The following is a 20,072-nucleotide window of genomic DNA, read 5'->3' as shown; positions in this document are numbered from 1 at the left end:
CATTAAAAATATGGTGAAAAGAAAAAATACTGCCACTTAGAAATCCATAAATGAAACTATCTGACTAAATGTTTAATTCTAAAATTGAATTCAGTTAAGACCAAGTCTTTAGATCAAGACTGGATTCACAATAAATGTTCCTTATACTGATTATAGAAACTAAAAGATGGAAGAAAATATTTCATACATACATTGGGAAAGAAAGAACTTCACTGTGTTTAACCTCAAATACCTAAAACAGGTGGGATCTGATCTCCCTCTCTCCTGGTAACAAATAGGAAGATGTAGTTCTACCAGATTTTACCCCTACTCATTACAAAAGGAAGTATTAGCAATATCAAAAAATAAATAATTATCTATATAATTTTAAAAGAAAAACTTAAGCTTGAAAGTGAAAGTGGAGTCGCTCAGTTGTGTCCGACTCTTTGTGACCCCATGGACTATAGCCTACCAGGCTCCTCCATCCATGGGATTTTCCAGGCAAGAGTATTGGAGTGGGTTTCCATTTCCTTCTCCAGAGGATCTTCCTGACCAGGGATCAAACCTGGGTCTCCCACACTGTAGGTAGATGCTTTACCATCTGAGCCACCAGGGATCTGTGATAAACTTAAGTTTACTGGGACCCAATTTCCATACCAGTCATATATGCAAATCAGACTAGATGACTTGGAAATACTAAAACATGTAGATATAATTTTAATATTTTATGATCCACTAATTTTGTCATTTTGGGCATCAACTGAATAACTGTTTTTGGCCAAAAAGTAGTATTTTTATTAAAGTATAATTGACCTACAACACTAAGTTAGTTCCTGGTATATAATATAGTGATTTGATATATCTATACAATACAAAATGATCACCACTTTAAGTCTAGTTACCATCTGTTACCATACAAAGTTACTATAGTATTATTGACTATACTCTCCATTCCATACATTTCATCCTCATGATTCATTTATTTTGTAACCGGAAGTTTGTACCTTTTAATCTCCCTCACCTATTTCACTCATTCCCCCTACTCACCTCCCATTTAGCCAATGCTTGTTTGTTCTCTGTATCTATGAGCCTATTTCTAGTTTGTTATATTTGTTCATTTGTTTTGTTTTTTAGATGCCACGTATAAGTGAAATCATATGGTATTCATCTTAGCTGTCTGACTTAATTCACTTAGCATAATACCCTCTAGGTCCATTCATGTCACAAAACACAAGATTTCATTCTTTTTATGAGTGAGTAATATTCCATTACAGGTTTGTTTGTACACACACCACATCTTCTTTATCCATTCACCTATCAGTGGATACTTAGGTTGTTCTATATCTTGGCTACTGTGAATAATGCTGCAACAAACATAGAAGTGCATATATCTTTCTAAATTAGTGTTTTTGTTTTCTTCAGAAAAACATTCAGAAGCAGAATTGCTGAATTGTATGGTTGCTCTATTTTTGATTTTAATAATATCCATACTGTTTTCCATAGTGGCTGTACCAATTTACATTCCCGCCAATAGGATGAGAAGGTTCCCTTTTTCTCCACCTTCTTACCACACTTGTTATTTGTTGTCTTTTTGATAATGTATGTTCTGACAGGTGTGAGGTAGTTTTAATCTGCATTTCCCTGATGATTGCTAAGACTGAGCACCTTTTCATGTCTGTTGGGTCCTAGAAGTAATTAAGGAGGCCAAATACATGCCAAACACAGTACCAGGTACTCTAGTTCATACAAAAGGAGTATAAAACATATTTTTGTCCTAAAGAATAGTACATTCAAATTGGAAAGATAAACTGAACCTCTATAAAACTGGAAAACTAAATTTCATGCAATAGAGTTCAGGGAAGAGAGTTACCAAGGGATGAAATACATGACCAAGACTTCATGAAGAAAGTGGACCTCCTGTTGGGTGGGCCTTGAAGAATAAGTACAATTTGCATAGATAGGAAGAGGGAGGCACATTCCAGGGATTCATGTCAGGGAGAAAAGGAATCAAATAATATGATCAAAGTCAAGAAAGCAAAATATCACAATGAAATATTTAAATTAAATATTTAAATATTACTTAATTCACTTAATTCACATTAATTCACATTTAATTCATACATTTCATCCCTGTGGTTCATTTATTTTGTAACTGGAAGTTTGTACCTTTTAATCTCCCTCACCTATTTCACTCATTCCCCCTACTCACCTCCCATTTAGCCAATGCTTGTTTGTTCTCTGTATCTATGAGTCTATTTCTAGTTTGTTATATTTGTTCATTTGTTTTGTTTTTTAGATGCTATGTATAAGTGAAATCATATGGTATTCATCTTATGAATGGATGGATGGATAGTTAGATCCACAGAAATTAAATGCAGAGAGGATATGAAGAGTAGTGGACTAGATCAGATTGATAGGACCTATTTATTAGAAGACCCAAATGTGAGGCATAGGGCCTGAATTTAAAAGAAAATAATAAATTTAAGCTATTCACCACATACTAGAAAATATTCAATATTTCATGAAAAAATAAAGTCACTGCAAAAAAAGATATTTTATGTCTTATTGTTCATCACATTTCATGTTAAAATATATTTCTTTATTTATGGCTCCTGTAGATTTCTAAAGCATTTTGAATGAAACATTTGTCAGCATCTTTCTTTCCTTTCTTGATAAAATAACAATAATAATAGCTAATATTTCAAACATTTATTAAGTTCCAGACATTGTGCTAAACACTTTTCATGTATTATTATACATTGCATTATATAATGTTCATATATAAAATTCCATAAATATTTGTTGAATTGAATGACTGATTCTCTTTTTCACAGATAAGAAAACTAAGGTAAGAAAGATTAATTAAAGTTTTCTTTGTTACAGCTAGAAAGTAGAACTAAGGTACAAATTAAAGTCTGCCTAGCTCCTAAACATGTTTAATTTTTAGTACACATTCTAAATTCTCTGCCTTCCTTTGCTCTTTGTCTTTATCCCTGGCTCCCACTCTACTTATCTGCTTTCCTACTCATACATCCTAGTACTCCCTTTCTCAGCTTAATGAAAAATAATATAGACAAAGGGTATTGAATGTTACTGAATGTCATTACTATACTCAAACATTATTGTGTTCCTTGTTCTAAATCAAAAGTAGACTCAGTTCTTCATACTTCTATTTTTAAATCTATATTCCATTTTTAGTAATATACAATTCTGAATTAAATTCTTTGTGATTAGATAACTAGATAAAAAACTGTTCATATATGTGTTCTTAAAGAAGATGGAATAACCAGACAAAAAAACCAGTGTGCATTCCTGATGGACCCCTAAATATAAACTGATGTGATAGCAATAAGGCATCCTAGTGATCTTAACATACATGAAATATCTATTTATTTTCCAGCCAACAGCTACATTATAAGAATAAGTAAGAGTTTCATGGATCGTCAAGAAGATTTTGACAATGCGACTTTAGTGAATACTTCTAATCTAATACCTAAGGAGGCCGGCTCAAAAGAAAATTTTGAATTTAAGCCAGAACATTTTAGAGTAGAAAATGGCACCAAATTCTATATTTCAGTCCAAGCCATTAATGAAGCCAATCTCATCTCAGAGGTTTCTCACATTGTACAAGCAATCAAATTTATTCCTCTACCAGAAGACAGTGTCCATGATCTGGGTACCAAGATTTCTGAAATCACTCTGGCAATTTTAGGATTACCAATGATTTTCTCTGTATTTTAAACTAGGAATTGTGTCAGCACTGATAACCAATGTTATACATAGTTGGTACACATTTATTTAGGATTTAATTCGCTATTTTCTTGTTCTTCAGTAGCTAAATTGTGTCCAACTCTTTGCGACTCCAGGACTGCAGCATGCCAGGTTTCCCTGTCCATCACCAACTCCCAGAGCTTGCTCAAATTCATGTTCATTTGAGTCAGTAATGCTAACTATCTCATCCTCTACTGCCCTCTTCTCTGTTTACCTTCAATCTTTCCCAGCATTAGGATCTTTTCCAATGAGTCAGCTCTTAGCATCGGGTGGCCAAAATATTGGCATTTTCAGCAACAGTTCTTCAAATGAATATCCAGGGTTGATTTTCTTTAGGATAGACTGGTTTGATCTTGCAGTTCAAGGGACACTCTGGAGTCTTCTCCAGCACCGCAGTTTGAAAGAACCAGTTCTTTGGTACTCAGCCTTCTTTATAGTCCAATGCTCACATCTATGCATGACTCCTGGAAAAACCATAGCTTTGAGTAAATGGATCTTTGTTGGCAAAGTGATGTCTCTGCTTTTTAATACACTGTCTAGGTTTGTCATACCTTTCCTTCCAAGGAAAAAGGGTCTGTTAATTTCATGACTGCAATCACAATAGTCAGTGATTTTGGAGTCCAAGAAAGAAAATCTGCCACTGTTTCCACTTTCCCCCCATCTATTTGTCACAAAGTGATGGAACCAGATACCATGATCTTAGTTTTTTGAATGTTGAGTTTCAAGCCAGTTTCAAGCTCACTTTCCTCCTTCACCTGCATCAAGGGGTTCTTGAGTTCCTCTTCATTTTCTGCCATCAGAGTGGTATCATCTACATATCTGAGGTTGTTGATCAGTTCAGTTCAGTTCAGTCGCTCAGTCGTGTCTGACTCTGCGACCCCATGAATTGCAGCACGCCAGGCCTCCCTGTCCATCACCAACTCCCGGAGTTCACTCAGACTCATGTCCATCGAGTCGGTGATGCCATCCAGCCATCTCATCCTCTGTCGTCCCCTTCTGCGCCTGCCCCCAATCCCTCCCAACATCAGAGTCTTTTCCAATGAGTCAACTCTTCGCATGAGGTGGCCAAAGTACTGGAGTTTCATATTTCTCCCCAAAATCTTGATTCCAACTTGTGTCATACAGCCTGGCATTTAACATGATGTAGTCTGCAAAGAAGTTAAATAAGCAGAGTGACAGTATACAGCCTTGTTGTACTTCTTTTCCAATTTTGAAACAGTCAGTTGTTCCATGTTCAGTTCTAACTGTTGCTTCTTGACCAATATACAGGTTTCTCAGGACACAGGTAACATGCTCTGGAATTCCCATCTCTTTAAGAATATGCCACAGTTTGTTGTGATACACACAGTCAAAGCCTTTAGCATAGTCAATGAAGCAAAAATAGATACTTTTCTGGAATTCCCTTGCTTTCTCTATGATCCAGCAATGTTGGCAATCTGATCTCTTGTTCCTCTGCCTTATCTAAATCTAGCTTGAACATCTGGAAGTTCACAGTTCAACCCTGCTGAAGCCTAGCTTGAAGGATTTTGAGCATAATCTTACTAGCATATAAAATGAGTGCAATTGTACAGTAGTTTGAATGTTCTTTGGCATTGCCCTTCTTTGGGGTTGGAATGAAAACTGATCTTCTTCAGTCCTGTGACCACTGCTGAGTTTTCCAAATTTGCTGGCACACTGAGTGCAGCACTTTAACAGCATCATCTCTTAGGATTTTAAATAGCTCAGCTGGAATTGCATCACCTCCACTAGCTTAGTTCATAGTAATGCTTGCTAAGGACCACTTGACTTCACACTCCAAGATGTCTGGCTCTAGGTGAGCAACCACACTATCATGGTCATCCAGGTCAATCAGATCTTTTTTGTATGGTTCTTCTGTATATTCTTGTCACCTCTTCTTAATCTCTTCTCTCTGTTAGGTCCTTACTGTTTCTGTCCTTTATCGTGCCCATCCTTACATGAAATGTTCCCTTGGTATTCTCCAAATTTCTTGAAGAGATCTCTAGTCTTTCCCATTCTATAGTTTTTCTCTATTTCTTTGCATTGTTCACTGAAGAAGGGCTTCTTAACTCTCCTCACTATTCTCTTGAACTCTGCATTCAGCTGGGTATATCTTTCCCTTTCTCCTTTGCCTTTTGCTTCTGTTCTTTCCTCAGCTATTTTCAAGGCCTCCTCAGACAACCACTTTGCCTTCTTCCGTATCTTTTTCTTGGGGATGATTTTGGTCACTGCCTCCTATGCAATGTTACAATGAACCTCCCTCCATAATTTTTCAGGTACTCTGTCTATCAGATCTACTCCCTTGAATCTATTCATCACCTCCACTGTATAAGGGATTTGATTTAGGTCATACATGAATGGCATAGTGGTTTTCCTTACTTTCTTCAATTTAAGCCTGAATTTTGCAATAAGGAGCTCATGATCTGAGCCACAGACAGCTCGTGGTCTGGTTTTTGCTGACTTTATAGAGCTTCTCCATCTTCAGCTGCAAAGAATATAATCAATCTGATTTTGGTATGGACCATCTAGTGATATCCATGTATAGAGTCATCTCTTGTGTTCTTGGAAGAGGGTGTGTGTGCTATGTGTTGCTATGTGTTGCTATGCCCAGTGTGTTCTCTTGACAAAATTCTATTAGCCTTTGCCCAGCTTCATTTTGTACTCAGGGACAAACTTGCCTATTCCTCCAGGTATTTCTTGACTTCCTACTTTTGCATTACAATTCCTGATGATGAAAAGGACATCTTTTTGGTGTTAGTTCTAGAAAGTGTTGTAGGTCTTCACAGAACCAATCAACTTCAGCTTCTTCTGCATCAGTGGCTGGGGCACAGACTTGGATTACTATGACATTGAATGGTCTGCCCTGGAAATGAACTGAAATCATTCTATTGTTTTTGAGATTGCATCCAAGTACTGCATTTCAGACTTTTTTGTTGACTATGAGGTCTACTCCATTTCTTCTAAGGGATTCTTTCCCATAGTAGTAAATTCACCCATTTCCATCCTAAATAGTTCACTGATTCCTAATATATCAATGCTCACTCTTACCATCTCCTGGTTGACTACATCCAACTTACCTTGATTCATGGACCTAATATTCCAGGTTCCTATGCAATACTGTTCTTCACAGCATCAGACTTTTCTTTCACTACCAGACACCTCCACAGCTGAATATTGTTTCTGCTTGACTCAGCTACTTCATTCTTTCTGCAGCTATTCATAATTGTACTGTGTTCTTCCCCAGTAGCATATGCTCTTCCAACCCTGATAGCTCAGTTGGCAAAGAATCCGCCTGCAATGCAGAAGAGCCCAGTTCGATTCCTGGGTCAGGAAGATCCGCTGAAGAAGGAATAGGCTACTCACTCCAATATTCTTGGGCTTCCCTTGTGGCTCAGCAGGCTAAGAATCCACGTGCAATGCAGGAGACCTGGGTTTGATCCCTGGGTTGGGAAGATCCCCTGGAGAAGGGAAAGGCTACCCACTCCAGTATTGTGGCCTGGAGAATTCCATGGACAGTCCATGGGGTCGCAAAGAGTTGGACACGACTGAGCGACTTTCACTCACTCACTCCAACCTAGGGGGCTCCTCTTCAGTCTTATATCCTTTTCATACTGCTCATGGGGTTCTCACAGCAAGAATACTCAAGTGGTTTGCCATCCCCTCCTTTAGCGCACCACATGTTGTCAGAATTCTTCACTATGACCCATCCATCTTGGGTGGCTCTGCACAGCATGGCTCATAGCTTCATTGAGTTATACAAGCCCCTTCACCCCAACAAGGCAATGATCCATAAAGGGACATTTGCTATACTCATTGTGTATTATATAACTCTTTGAAATGTGCACGTGAATGTACGAAAGTCATAAATTTCCTAAGTACTTCAGCTTATTAGTTCTAATTATTAAGGCAAAATGAATATACCATTCCTTATATTTTAAAAATCCATTTATTAACTCATTATAAAATAAAATGCTTATTTCTACTTGCTGGCTTTTTTTTTTTTTTTTTGGCCATGGCATATGGCTTGCAGGATCTTAGTTCCCCAACAAGAACTGAAGCCAGGCCATGCCAGTGAAAGTGCCAAATCCTAAGTATTAGGCCACTAGGGAACTCCCTAGTTATTGGAGGAACTTTTTAAGAAGCATTTTCAAAGTGTGCTACAAATTCATTCAGTATATTAACAAAATCAAAGTTTATTCAAGCCATTTGAAAAATATTTGTGAACCCACAACAGAAATAATTTTATGGTAGAATTATTTACATTTCATTCTTATTATAAATGAATACTTTATATTAATATAAACTGTAATCAAAAAAGACTATAAAATAATTTTTCAATGAAATATGGCTCATTGAAAAATTATTTTATAGAATCTAAAAACTACCTAATAAAATGTAAATTAAGCTTTAATATAGCACTAGTGTGATTTTTTTTCTGAAGGAGAAAGAGACAGAGAGAGCATCAGTAATATTAGAGGAAAATCCTTTGTTTACAGACAGGAATATTTCAAAAATTCTTTGAATGTCTGAAAGGAAGAAGCTATATGATACATTTGGAAAAGTCAGGAAAAAATCATAATATAGTAACATACCAAAACCAGAGGAATATGTAAAATATAATAACGTACTCTGACCAAGTTGAATTTATCCCTGGAATCCAAAGATGGTTTAATATTAGAAACCAATGTAATTTATCACATTAATAGCTTAAAAAGAAAAACTATATTATTTCAATACACATATAAAAATATAATTCAACCAGCATTTTTCAATTAAAAATGAAACACTTGAAAACGTTATTAACCTAATACTATGAATCTTACTGTCCAACCCAATCATTAAAAAAAAAATTTTTTAAGAGTGCATTAAATCTTCAAGTAGGGATGAAAAATTAGACACAACAGGGGAGAATTCTAAATCCTGAGGAAAACAAATCACTTAAAAGTCTATAAATTATAAAAAAAAAAAATCACTGCTGATTATGAAGGCCTTAAATGGTCTTAATTTAGTCTATCTATGTGGCTGCTGTACTGAGAAATGATTTACAGAGCTTGAACAGTCACTGAGGAAAGTAAGATTTCTATGCAGCTTAAAAAAAAAAAGAGGATACAATAATTGGGAAGAAAGGTACAAAACTGTAATTACTTAAAACTAATAAGAGAATTCTGTAAAGTTACCAGACATAAGATCAGTTTATAAAAAATCAGGAGCACCAGTCTGACACGTAAAGAGCTAGAGGTCACATTACCATCCTCGCAAGAAACAAGCTGAATAACTAAAAAGCAACAATTATTCTTAGATCCACCAAAGAATTAAGCCCATATCACTATATGCTGTTCCATTAACTGCAAAGACAGACAAATACAGAGACTCAGAGTTAGAACAGAAGCCCAGGACTTGAACCTTGCCACAGAAGCCAGTACCAGTAGCAACACAAACTATAAACAGTGAACTGGCCGAGGCCCAGTGCAGCCAAATTTAAGAGTTAAAAGCTCCAAGGGACCTTAGAAGAAGCTCCACACTTTGCTGAGCTTTTGCTCTAGGAGCCCCACCATGTTTTCAGAGTGAGAACTGAAGAAAAATTCCTTCAGATTTTTAGCAGGGAGAGAAGGAAAAGTAATCATTTTGAAATATGCCCAGAGCATTCTGTTTTCCTTAGAAAGCTGTCCTTGAGGGAAACAACTTTACCTAACTATTCAGATTAGGTTTTACAAGTGCATAACGAACTTTCAGGAAGAGAAATACCCAACTTCACGGCCATTTAGTTGTTCCTGTCTTATCAAAGGAAAAAAAAAAATCTATAAAACAGGTGTGAAGGTCACAGATCAGAGGACAAGCACATTAAAAGAATGAGACCTAACTACAGGACTATAAAATGCTTCCCTTTCCCCCACACCTTACTATCACATTAATAAGGCTGCAGTATAATAGAATGGGCTTCCCTAGTGGCTCAGGTAGTAAAGAATCTGCCTGCAATGTGAGAGATCCACGTTTGGTCCCTGGGTCAGGGAAGATCCCCTGGAGAATGGCTACCCACTGCAGTATTCTTGCCTGGAGGAGCCTGGCAGGCTACAATACATGGGATGCAAGGAGTCTGACACAACTGAGTGACTAAACACTTTCACTTTTTCTTTCATAATAACAGAAGATTACAGATAAAAGAAACAGAAGCCTCGGAATCAATTAAGAGTCTCTAGGGAAGTCCAAAACATCCAAGGAGACAAAAATAGACACTACAGTAAACTTAGTGTAAATTTAGTTGTTTCAGACAACTAAAGTTACAGGTTTTGTAAGCAGACCCTAACTACTAGCCAGATAGCATAACATTTCAGATGAAGGCCTATTTACCTCAGTTCCTTTCACTGAACACATAATGTGTGGTTTTCAGTCTGAAAGCACCAAAACAAACAAACAAAAAACTTCAAGGCCAGACTTAAGATATAGCAGAAATTTTGGAATCATCAGATCCTGGAGTGACAACCCACTCCAGTATTCTTGCCTGGAGAATTCCATGGACAGAGGACCCTGGTGGGCTACACTTCATGGGGTTGCAAAAAGTTGCAACTTAGCAACTAAAACAACAACATTGATATATTTAATTAATTGGATGTAAAAACTGCTTCTGATGGTTAAGAAAATGTAAAATTAAACATGCTGTAGACAAAATCTGTTAAAAAAAAAATAAAATGTAATTGAGATTTTAAGTTCAAAAAAAAAAGAATTTAAAATAACTATTATTAATGTCCTAGGACTCTAATATAGAAAGTAGACAACATGGAAGAACAAGTAATGAAAATAGAGGCATGTAAACCCTAATAAAGAATCAAAATTAAATGCTAAAAAATCAAAAATACTGTAAGAGAAATGAAAAATGCATTTGATGGACTCACCAGTAGACTGGACATAGCCAATAAAAGAATCAGTAAGCTTGAAGATAGGTGCTATGGTGGTTCAGTGGTAGACTTCTCACCTCCCACATGGGAAGTTCGGGTTTGATTCCTGTCCAGTGCATCATGGTCATTTTGCTTTGGGCTTCCCTGGTGGTTCAGATGGTAAAGAATCTGCCTGCAATATGGGAGACCTAGATTGGGATGATCCCCTAGAGAAGGAAATGGCAACCTACTCCAGTATTCTTGCCTAGAGAATCTCATGGACAGAGGAGCGTGGTGGGCTACAGTCCAAGGGACTGCGAAGAGTTGGATAGTACTGAACAATTAACACACAAGCTTGAAGATATGTCACTAGGAAGTTCCCAAACTAAAAAGAAAAAAGAAGAGAAAAAATGGAATAGAATTTCTAAGAACTATGACAATTATAAAAATGCAACATATATTCAGGGGGAGTATCAGGAGAAAGAGAAAGGAAAAAAAGAAATGATGAATAATGGCTGAAAGTTTTCCAAAATTAATGACAAATATCAACCACAGATCAAGGAAGCTCAGAGAGCACCAAGTAGCTCTCTGTTGTTTGTAAATTTGGAATTTACAATAAATTCCAAAAAATCTACACCTAAGCATAGCATGGAGAACGCAATGGCACCCCACTCCAGTACTTTTGCCTGGATAATCCCATGGACGGAGGAGCCTGGTAGGCTGCAGTCCATGGGGTGGCTAACATTCGGACACGACTGAGCAACTTCACTTTCACTTTTCACTTTAATGCTTTGGAGAAGGAAATGGCAACCCACTCCAGTGTTCTTGCCTGGAAAATCCCAGGGACGGGGGAGCCTGGTGGGCTGCCTTCTATGGGGTCACACAGAGTCAGACACAACTGAAGCGACTTAGCAGAAGCAGTAGCAGCAGGCATAGCATATTCAAACTATAAAAAATAAAGACAAAAATCTTGAAAGAAGCTGAAAATAAACACCTATAAAGGAACAAGATAAGAATTCTCTTCAGAAACCCGGTAAGCAGGAAGAGGGTAAGAGTGATATATTTAAAGTGCTGAAGAGAAACCACCAACGAAGAATTATCTATTCAGCAAAATTATCTTTCAAAAGCAAAGGAGATTATTTTTGTATATGTATGTTAGAGAATGTTCTAATTTTATTCTTTTATAAGTAGCTGTCCAAAACTAAACTCAAAATGGATTAAAGACCTAAATGTAAAACTGGATACTATAAAACTGTTCTGCCTATAAAATAAGGCAAAACACTCTTAGACATGAATAGAAGTAATATTTTTTGGATCTGTCTCCTAAAACAAACAAAAAAAAGTAAAAAAAGACAAATGGGACCTAATTAAACTCAAAAGCTTTCACACAGCAAAGGAAACCACAGATCAAAAAAAACACTGAATGGATGAAAATATGTGCAGATGACATGACTGATAAGCAGTTAATATCCAAAATATATAGAGAAGTCATACAACTCAACATCAAAAAACAAACAGCTCAATTAAAAAATGGGCAAAAGAACTGAATAGACATTTTTTCAGAGAGAAAATGCAGATGGCCAATAAGCACATGGAGGCCAACTCCAAGGAGTTTTATATTCAAACCAGGACATATTTTAGGACAAAATGCAACTCACATATTCACTGCCATTCAAAGTGTGGATAAAAGTAATCTGAAATCAAAAGTATCCAACATTGCACAAGTAGGTTTGTTTATTCCTCAAGCATATCCCAGCCCTGGTGAAAGTCACTCAAATCCCAGAGTTAACATTTCTACTTTGATGTTATCACTGGTTGGATCTGTTGTAATTGTTAAGTGCTTTTTTAAGTGCCATTATTTGTATTTTAAAGAAGAAAAGGAATGCAATTAGATCAAGGACTGGATTTTAATAAATTGAAGGATAATATGAATCTTAAAATTCTATTGTGGATCATTACATAGCTCATGAAAATAATTTTAAGAATCTCAATTCAGCTCAGTCACTCAGACATGTCCAACTTTTGCAACCCCATGGACTGCAGCACGCCAGACTTCCCTGTCCATCACCAATCCCAGAGCCTACTCAAACTCATGTCCATCATGTCAGTGATGCCATCCAAACATCTCATCCTCTGTCATCCCCTTCTCCCGCCTTCACTCTTTCCCAGCATCAGGGTCTTTTCCAATGAGTCGATTTTCACATCAGGTGGCCAAAGTATTGGAGTTACAGCTTCAGCATCAGTCCTTCCAATGAATATTCAGAACTGATTTCCTTTAGGATGGACTGGTTGGATCTCCCTGCAGCCCAAGGGACTCTCTAGAGTCTTCTCCAACACCACAGTTCAAAAGCATCAACAAGTAAACACTCAGAGATATTTGAAATACTGTAAGTCAATATTAAAAGTATAATTTTATTTACTCATTGTTTCATTTATCATACATAGTGATAAATAAAACTCTTTTTCCTTCTTGCTGTCTGGTTGAATGTTACTTCATACAAAAGTTTTCTGGAATAATAATTCAAACTTTATCAACATGTTAAAGTTGTCTATGTGAATAGTAAAAGTACAAGTGTCAGAATGAAAAGAGCAATATTTGGGGGAAAATTAATTTGATCTTGGTCCTATTAAGTATTTGTAACATTGTATCCTCTAAATATCTACAAAATAATGTAATGTTTATTGCACCTTATGGAAATTGAATGTTCTAGCATACAATACAGTCACCACCTATCATATCATGACTTTTTCCTATTTCATCCCAATATAAACAAATATCTATTCCTTTTACCTTAAAAATACATATATCCTTGTATGCTTTTCTTTTATTATAGAAAAGAATTAGTGAAGCTGCTATACAATGCCCTTGTTTTCAGATAAAGAAAGAAAAATAAATGTTTTTAAAATATTTTTTCCATCATTTAGAGTCATAGAGCCTGAGATGGACTTGGATTTCAAAACCCACATTTGATTAATCTCAAAAATGATGCTCAAGATACACTCTCCACTGGATTCTGAAGGGCCTGAGGAGGCTTATGGAAGAAAGTCTGAGTTTCATTCTAAGTGTAGAAGAAGTCGTTGATGATCTATCAGTTCAGTTCTCTCTTCCCAGGATGCAGTCGTGTTCTCCAAAGAGCTCATTTTATAGTTGAGGTGTGTTCAGTTCAGTTCAGTGCTCAGTCGTGTCTGACTCTTTGCGACCCCTTGAATCCCATCACGCCAGGCCTCCCTGTCCATCACCAACTCCCGGAGTTCACTCAGACTCACGTCCATCGAGTCAGTGATGCCATCCAGCCATCTCATCCTCTGTCGTCCCCTTCTCCTCCTGCCCCCAATCCCTCCCAGCATCAGAGTCTTTTCCAATGAGTCAACTCTTGGCATGACGTGGCCAAAGTACTGGAGTTTCAGCTTTAGCATCATTCCTTCCAAAGAAATCCCAGGGCTCATCTCCTTCAGAATGGACTGGTTGGATCTCCTTGCAGTTCAAGGGACTCTCAAGAGTCTTCTCCAACACCACAGTTCAAAAGCATCAATGCTTCGGTGCACGGCCTTCTTCACAGTCCAACTCTCACATCCATACATGACCACTGGAAAAACCATAGCCTTGACTAGACGAACCTTTGTTGGCAAAGTAATGTCTCTGCTTTTGAATATGCTATCTAGGTTGGACATAACTTTCCTTCCAAGGAGTAAGCGTCTTTTAATTTCATGGCTGCAGTCACCATCTGTAGTGATTTTGGAGGCCAGAAAAATAAAGTCTGACACTGTTTCCACTGTTTCCCCATCTATTTCCCATGAAGTGGTAGGACCGGATGCCATGATCTTCATTTTCTGAATGTTGAACTTTAAACCAACTTTTTCACTCTCCACTTTCATCAAGAGGCTTTTGAGTTCCTCTTCACTTTCTGCCATAAGGGTGGTGTCATCTGCATATCTGAGGTTATTGATATTTCTCCCGGCAATCTTGATTCCAGCTTGTGTTTCTTCCAGTCCGGTGTTTCTCATGATGTACTCTGCATATAAGTTAAATAGATGATCTATAAGTGTACTCTAATTTACATTTCAAAACAGTTCTCTGGTTTCTGTGTAAAAAGGGAATCTACAATACATGAGAGGAAATGTCCTATGAGAAAGCTACAGCAATTGTCCTGGGTTTGAAATGATTTGGGCTTAAAGAAGAACGATAGGGGAAAATGAACATACTGAAAATAAAATTAAGTGGAATAGAGAAGATATGGTCATGGACTGTATGGGGGAGATAAAGAGGAGTGAATGTGAGGATGAGTCCCATGTTTCTAACTGAAACTATGGGCAAACAGAAGTGTCATTTACTGAGATGAGGAAGATTTGGGAAAAGAGGATTTTAATAAAAGGAATAAAGAGCTGAGTTTGAATATTTACATTTAGGTAGACTGTGAATAAATGTCAAATAACAGTATCACATAAAATCACTGCAGATGGTGACTGCAGCCATGAAATTAAAAGACGCTTACTCCCTGGAAGAAAAGTTATGACCAACCTAGATAGCATACTCAAAAGCAGAGACATTACTTTGCCAACAAATGTCCATCTAGTCAAAGCTATGGTTTTTCCTGTGGTCATGTATGGATGTGAGAGTTGGACTGTGAAGAAGGCTGAGCACCGAAGAATTGATGCTTTTGAACTGTGGTGTTGGAGAAGACTCTTGAGAGTCCCTTGGACTGCAAGGAGATCCAACCAGTCCATTCTGAAGGAGATGAGCCCTGGGATTTCTTTGGAAGGAATGATGCTAAAGCTGAAACTCCAGTACTTTGGCCACCTCATGTGAAGAGTTGACTCATTGGAAAAGACTCTGATGCTGGGAGGGATTGGGGGCAGGAGGAGAAGGGGACGACAGAGGATGAGATGGCTGGATGGCATCACTGACTCGATGGATGTGAGTCTGAGTGAACTCTGGGAGTTGGTGATGGACAGGGAGGCCTGGCGTGCTGCGATTCATGGGGTCACCAAGTGTTGGACACAACTGAACTGAACTGAGAGATACACATTTTATGGTTGTCAGCATGTAGATGGATTAAAACCATAGCAATGATTAAATCAATTAGAGAGTGTAGCTTGAAGAAAGCAGATTTAAGTAGCAGGCAATGGCCATGCCTACAAAGGTCCTAACAATGAAGAAAAAACTAATAAAACAATATAAAAGTATGGTCTACCATGATGCTAAAAGAATTTGGCTTCAAGAGAGTAGGTAGACTTATCAGTCCAAGTTTATAGGCTTATTGTTTCTTTCTTCTCACGTTGAAAAGGGAATTTTACCACCAAAATTCAGCTCCCTGAGGACTGGAGAGATACGAAGGTGACCATCCATCATTTGCCTCCTTATTTGGGCTTCCCAGGTGGCTCAGCAGTAAGAATCACCTGCCAATGCAAGAGATGAGGATTCAATTCCTGGGCTGAGAAGACTACCCTGAAGAAGGAAATGGCAACACACTCCAATATTCTTGCCTGGGAAACCTCACGAACAGAGGAACCTGGTAGGCTACAGTCCATGGCATTACAAAAGAGTTGAATATGACAGCCACTAAACAACAACAATTCATTGATTTGGAAGCAAACCAAAATGCAAGCCAAATAAGATGAGCTTGGGGGTCATCCTTAACAATCTTCAAACACAGACCAGACTTTGACCTGGCATAATTCCTTTGGTCTGAGTGGCAGGATTGACAAGAAGGGTGCTGTGGTTCAAATGAGAAGTGCAGAAATCTAAAATTAGAGGAAAGTGGGAAGTCCTCAGTGAGATGTTCTGATTTACACTCATGACACTCAGTGGAACATGAGCTCTGCATATAGGCATTTTTGGGCCTGCCTGAGCTGTTGAGGCAGAAAATCTGTTGGCACTCTGTTCCTCCAGTGAGCTGGCACCAAGTCAACCAGTGCTAGTGGTTTTGAATAAACAGGTAAATGTGGAGGAGGTCTGAGAGGGGTAAGTGTAGAATACTTGAACTATTACAAAGAAGATGATAAAAGCTTGAAGTTCTCTGTTGGCAACCAGTTGTGTAGTTAATATTACCAGTGTAACTTGTAGGGCCCAGAGTAAAATGAGAATGAGAGGGCCTCAGTTGAAAAACAATTATGAAATTCAAGATAGCAACAACAAAGCACTAAACAAAGGGCAGGGCCTTCTAAGCTTGGGGCTCTGTACAAGTGCAAAGGACTTATGTCCACTAAGCCAGCTCTAGGTACAATCCAGGTTAAACTAGTAATAACACATGTAATATGGAATCTCTGTTCAGGCTTTCCATTACAGCCATACAGCAACATTCATAATCTAATATTTGATGTAGTTAATCACAAAAAATACGAAGTTTGGAAAGGGAACCTTAGGACTATTTTTTCTGGGAAGGAACCTAGCTACAGAAAATAAATATAGGTTTTCCCAAGTACAGGAAAAGAGACAGCCCTATGTGAAACCGGGGAGCCTTAGAACCAACCTTAGAGTCTCAAATGACTTCAGAGTTTCTGAATGAAAAACAAACAAACAAACACAACTGACTACTTCCCCTGGAGGTGGGCAGTCAGCAGTGCCACAAAGTATACTTTATCTACCTTCAGGAATCTGTCCAAAGATATAAAACTGAGGGGTGGTATATATTCACAATCCTTCCAAACCAGTCACAAGGGAACTACCTTTCTGTGCTCCTAATTCATGTTGCTAGTGATGACAGGAGTTGCAGCTCAGAGTCACCTAACAGCACATGCAGATGGTGGGACTCAAACCATAGTGTCTGATGAACACTCACCATAACAGAAGCCTAAAATTAGATTCAGAAAAGCACAAAGCACATCTTGAATTAACATGAAAGTGAGGTCAAACAAAAAAGTATAGTAGCTAGTTTCCAAAACTACCTTTGGAGTTTGGAAACTGTTTTCAAAGATTCATAAGACCTCTTATTTATGCCTTTGTGTAGTCCCTTCATAAATTGGGTCTAGGCTGGTCCAACAACTTGCTTTAATTAGCAGGATGTAGCAGGAATTATGAAAGCTTCCATTTTTGTGTTCTTGGGAGCCCATGTATAAAATCCAGCTATGCTGATTGAGAGGTTCCAAGACTATAGGCAGAAAGAAACAACCTAACTATTTCTGATTCCAAGTCAACCCTCTAGATGATTCCATTCATAATTACCAGACTTCAAGTAAGACCAGAAGAGCTACCTAAGTTAGTCCAGTCAACCCACAAAATCATGAAAATAATAAATTGGTTGTTTCAAACCACTAAGTTTGGGGATAGTTTGGTATACATTAATAGCCAAAACAACCAATAGATATCAGAGTTCCATCAAGAAAACAGAACTACTATGAATATTATACACTAGGGAAGTTATTATAAGAGTTAATTGGGGAAGTAAAGAACTAAAGAAAGAGTTGGAGAGTTAAGAAAAGTTACTAACAGTGTTTCCTGAAGCACTGGAGTTAGATTTTGATGTTGAATGTTAGAAGCTAAGCAAGGCCAGGAACTATTAATCAAGTGGGGCTGTGAGGGCATGGTGTCAAAGTCTGTGGCAGCCTGTGGCCACTGTACAGCTACCACCTGTATGAGTTCTTCACTAAGTGTCTTGTTGTGGGTCGGGGATCATGATAGGTGAGCAAAGCCAGCATTCAGGAAGAAGAGTTGGACATGGAGTAGGGAAGAGTAAGGGTGCCAGCCCATTTCCATCTGTTTTCTTTCTTACTGTCTCCTGTCACCTCTCCCTTCAGACAGTTATGGCTGTTGTTTTACTTATGCCTTCCAAATTTTAACATGTATTTATTTGACCAACTCAAACCAAAGTCTTGTGGTTTCTGGGAAATGTAGCTCAATCTTCTCCATGTTGCCTTCAAAGCCAATTGAAACATGGAAGGTAGGCAATGGTGACAATTGTGGGAGAGCAAAGAATGTCCTTATGTGGAATTGTGAGAACCCTGTCTTAGATGAACAATAAATAAATAATAAAACCATAATTAATAAGAATAAAATAGAAATAACTATATAATAATAAGCAACAATTACTTTAATTTTTTCAGCTTTTAAAAAGTTATTTATTTTAATCAGAGGCTAATTACTTTATAATATTGTAGTGGGTTTTGCCGTACATTGACATGAATCAGCCATGGGTGTACATGTGTTTCCCATCCTGAAACCCCCTCCCACTTCCCTCCCTATCCCATCCCTCTGGGTCATCCCAGTGCACCAGTCCTGAGCACCCTGTATCATGCATCAAACCTGGACTGGCGATCTGTTTCACATATGATAATATACATATTTTAATGCTATTCTCTCAGATCATCCCACCCTTGCCTTCTCCCACAAAGTCCAAAAGACCGTTCTATATATCTGTGCCTTTTTCACTGTCCCACGTATAGGGTTATTGTTACCATCTTTCTAAATTCTATATATATTTGTTAGTATACTGTATTGGCATTTTTCTTTCTTACTTACTTCACTCTGTATAATAGGCTCCAGTTTCATCCACCTCATTAGAACTGATTCAAATGCATTCTATTTCATGGCTGAGTAATATTCCACTGCGTATATGTACCACAGCTTTCTTATCCATTCGTCTGCTGATGGACATCTAGGTTGCTTCCGTGTCCTGGGTATTATAAACAGTGCTGTGATGAACATTGGAATACACGTGTCTCTTTCAATTCTGATTTCCTCAGTGTGTATGCCCCAGCAGTGGGATTGCTGGGTCATATGGCAGTTCTGTTTCCATTTTTTTAAAGGAATCTCAATACTGTTCTCCATAGTGGCTGTACTGGTGTGCATTCCCACCAACAGAAGGAAATGGTTCCCTTTTCTCCACACCTTCTCCAGCATTTATTGTTTGTAGATTTTTGGATAGCATCCATTCTGACCGGCATGAGATGGTACCTCATTGTGGTTTTGATTTGCATTTCTCTAATAATGAGTGATGTTGAGCATCTTTTCATGTGTTTGTTAGCCATCTGTATGTCTTCTTTGGAGAAATGTCTATTTAGTTCTTTGGTCCATTTTTTGATTGGGTCGTTTATTTTTCTGGAATTGAGCTGCAGGAGTTGCTTGTATATTTTTGAGATTAATTCTTTGTCAATTGCTTCATTTGCCATTATTTTCTCCCATTCAGAAGGCTGTCTTTTCAGCTTGCTTATAGTTTTCTTTGTTGTACAAAACTTTTAATTTTAATTAGGTCCCATTTATTTTTGCTTTTATTTCCATTACTCTGGAAGGTGGGTCATAGAGGATCCTGCTGTGATTTATGTTGGAGAGTGTTTTGCCTATGTTTTCCTCTAGGAATTTTATAGTTTCTGGTCTTAAATTTAGATCTTTAATCCATTTTGAGTTTATTTTTGTGTTTGGTGTTAGAAAGTGTTTTAGTTTCATTCTTTTACAAGTGGTTGACCAGTTTTCCCAGAACCACTTGTTAAAGAGACTGTCTTTTCTCCATTGTATATTCT

The 20,072-nt window shown here is 37.7% G+C and overlaps 2 protein-coding genes across 4 annotated transcripts in view; one reads left to right on the top strand and one right to left on the bottom strand.

The window, feature by feature from the left end:
* Window positions 1-13,355, top strand: part of CLCA3 (chloride channel regulator 3) — a 33,607-nt gene extending 20,252 nt beyond the window's left edge. For 2 of the 3 annotated variants that reach the window (XM_005204370.5, XM_024984641.2), the window contains one exon: window positions 3,380-13,355. In XM_005204370.5, the coding sequence (XP_005204427.1) occupies window positions 3,380-3,720 (341 nt within the window). In that variant the 3' untranslated portion in view covers window positions 3,721-13,355. 3 annotated transcript variants of the gene reach the window in all.
* ODF2L (outer dense fiber of sperm tails 2 like) overlaps window positions 1-20,072 on the bottom strand; it is a 399,873-nt gene that overhangs the window by 289,721 nt on the left and 90,080 nt on the right. The window lies entirely within an intron of this gene.

Source organism: Bos taurus, chromosome 3 (assembly GCF_002263795.3).
Source record: "Bos taurus isolate L1 Dominette 01449 registration number 42190680 breed Hereford chromosome 3, ARS-UCD2.0, whole genome shotgun sequence".
NCBI classification, from domain to species: domain Eukaryota; kingdom Metazoa; phylum Chordata; class Mammalia; order Artiodactyla; family Bovidae; genus Bos; species Bos taurus.
This window is presented reverse-complemented; position numbering and strand designations above follow the sequence as displayed.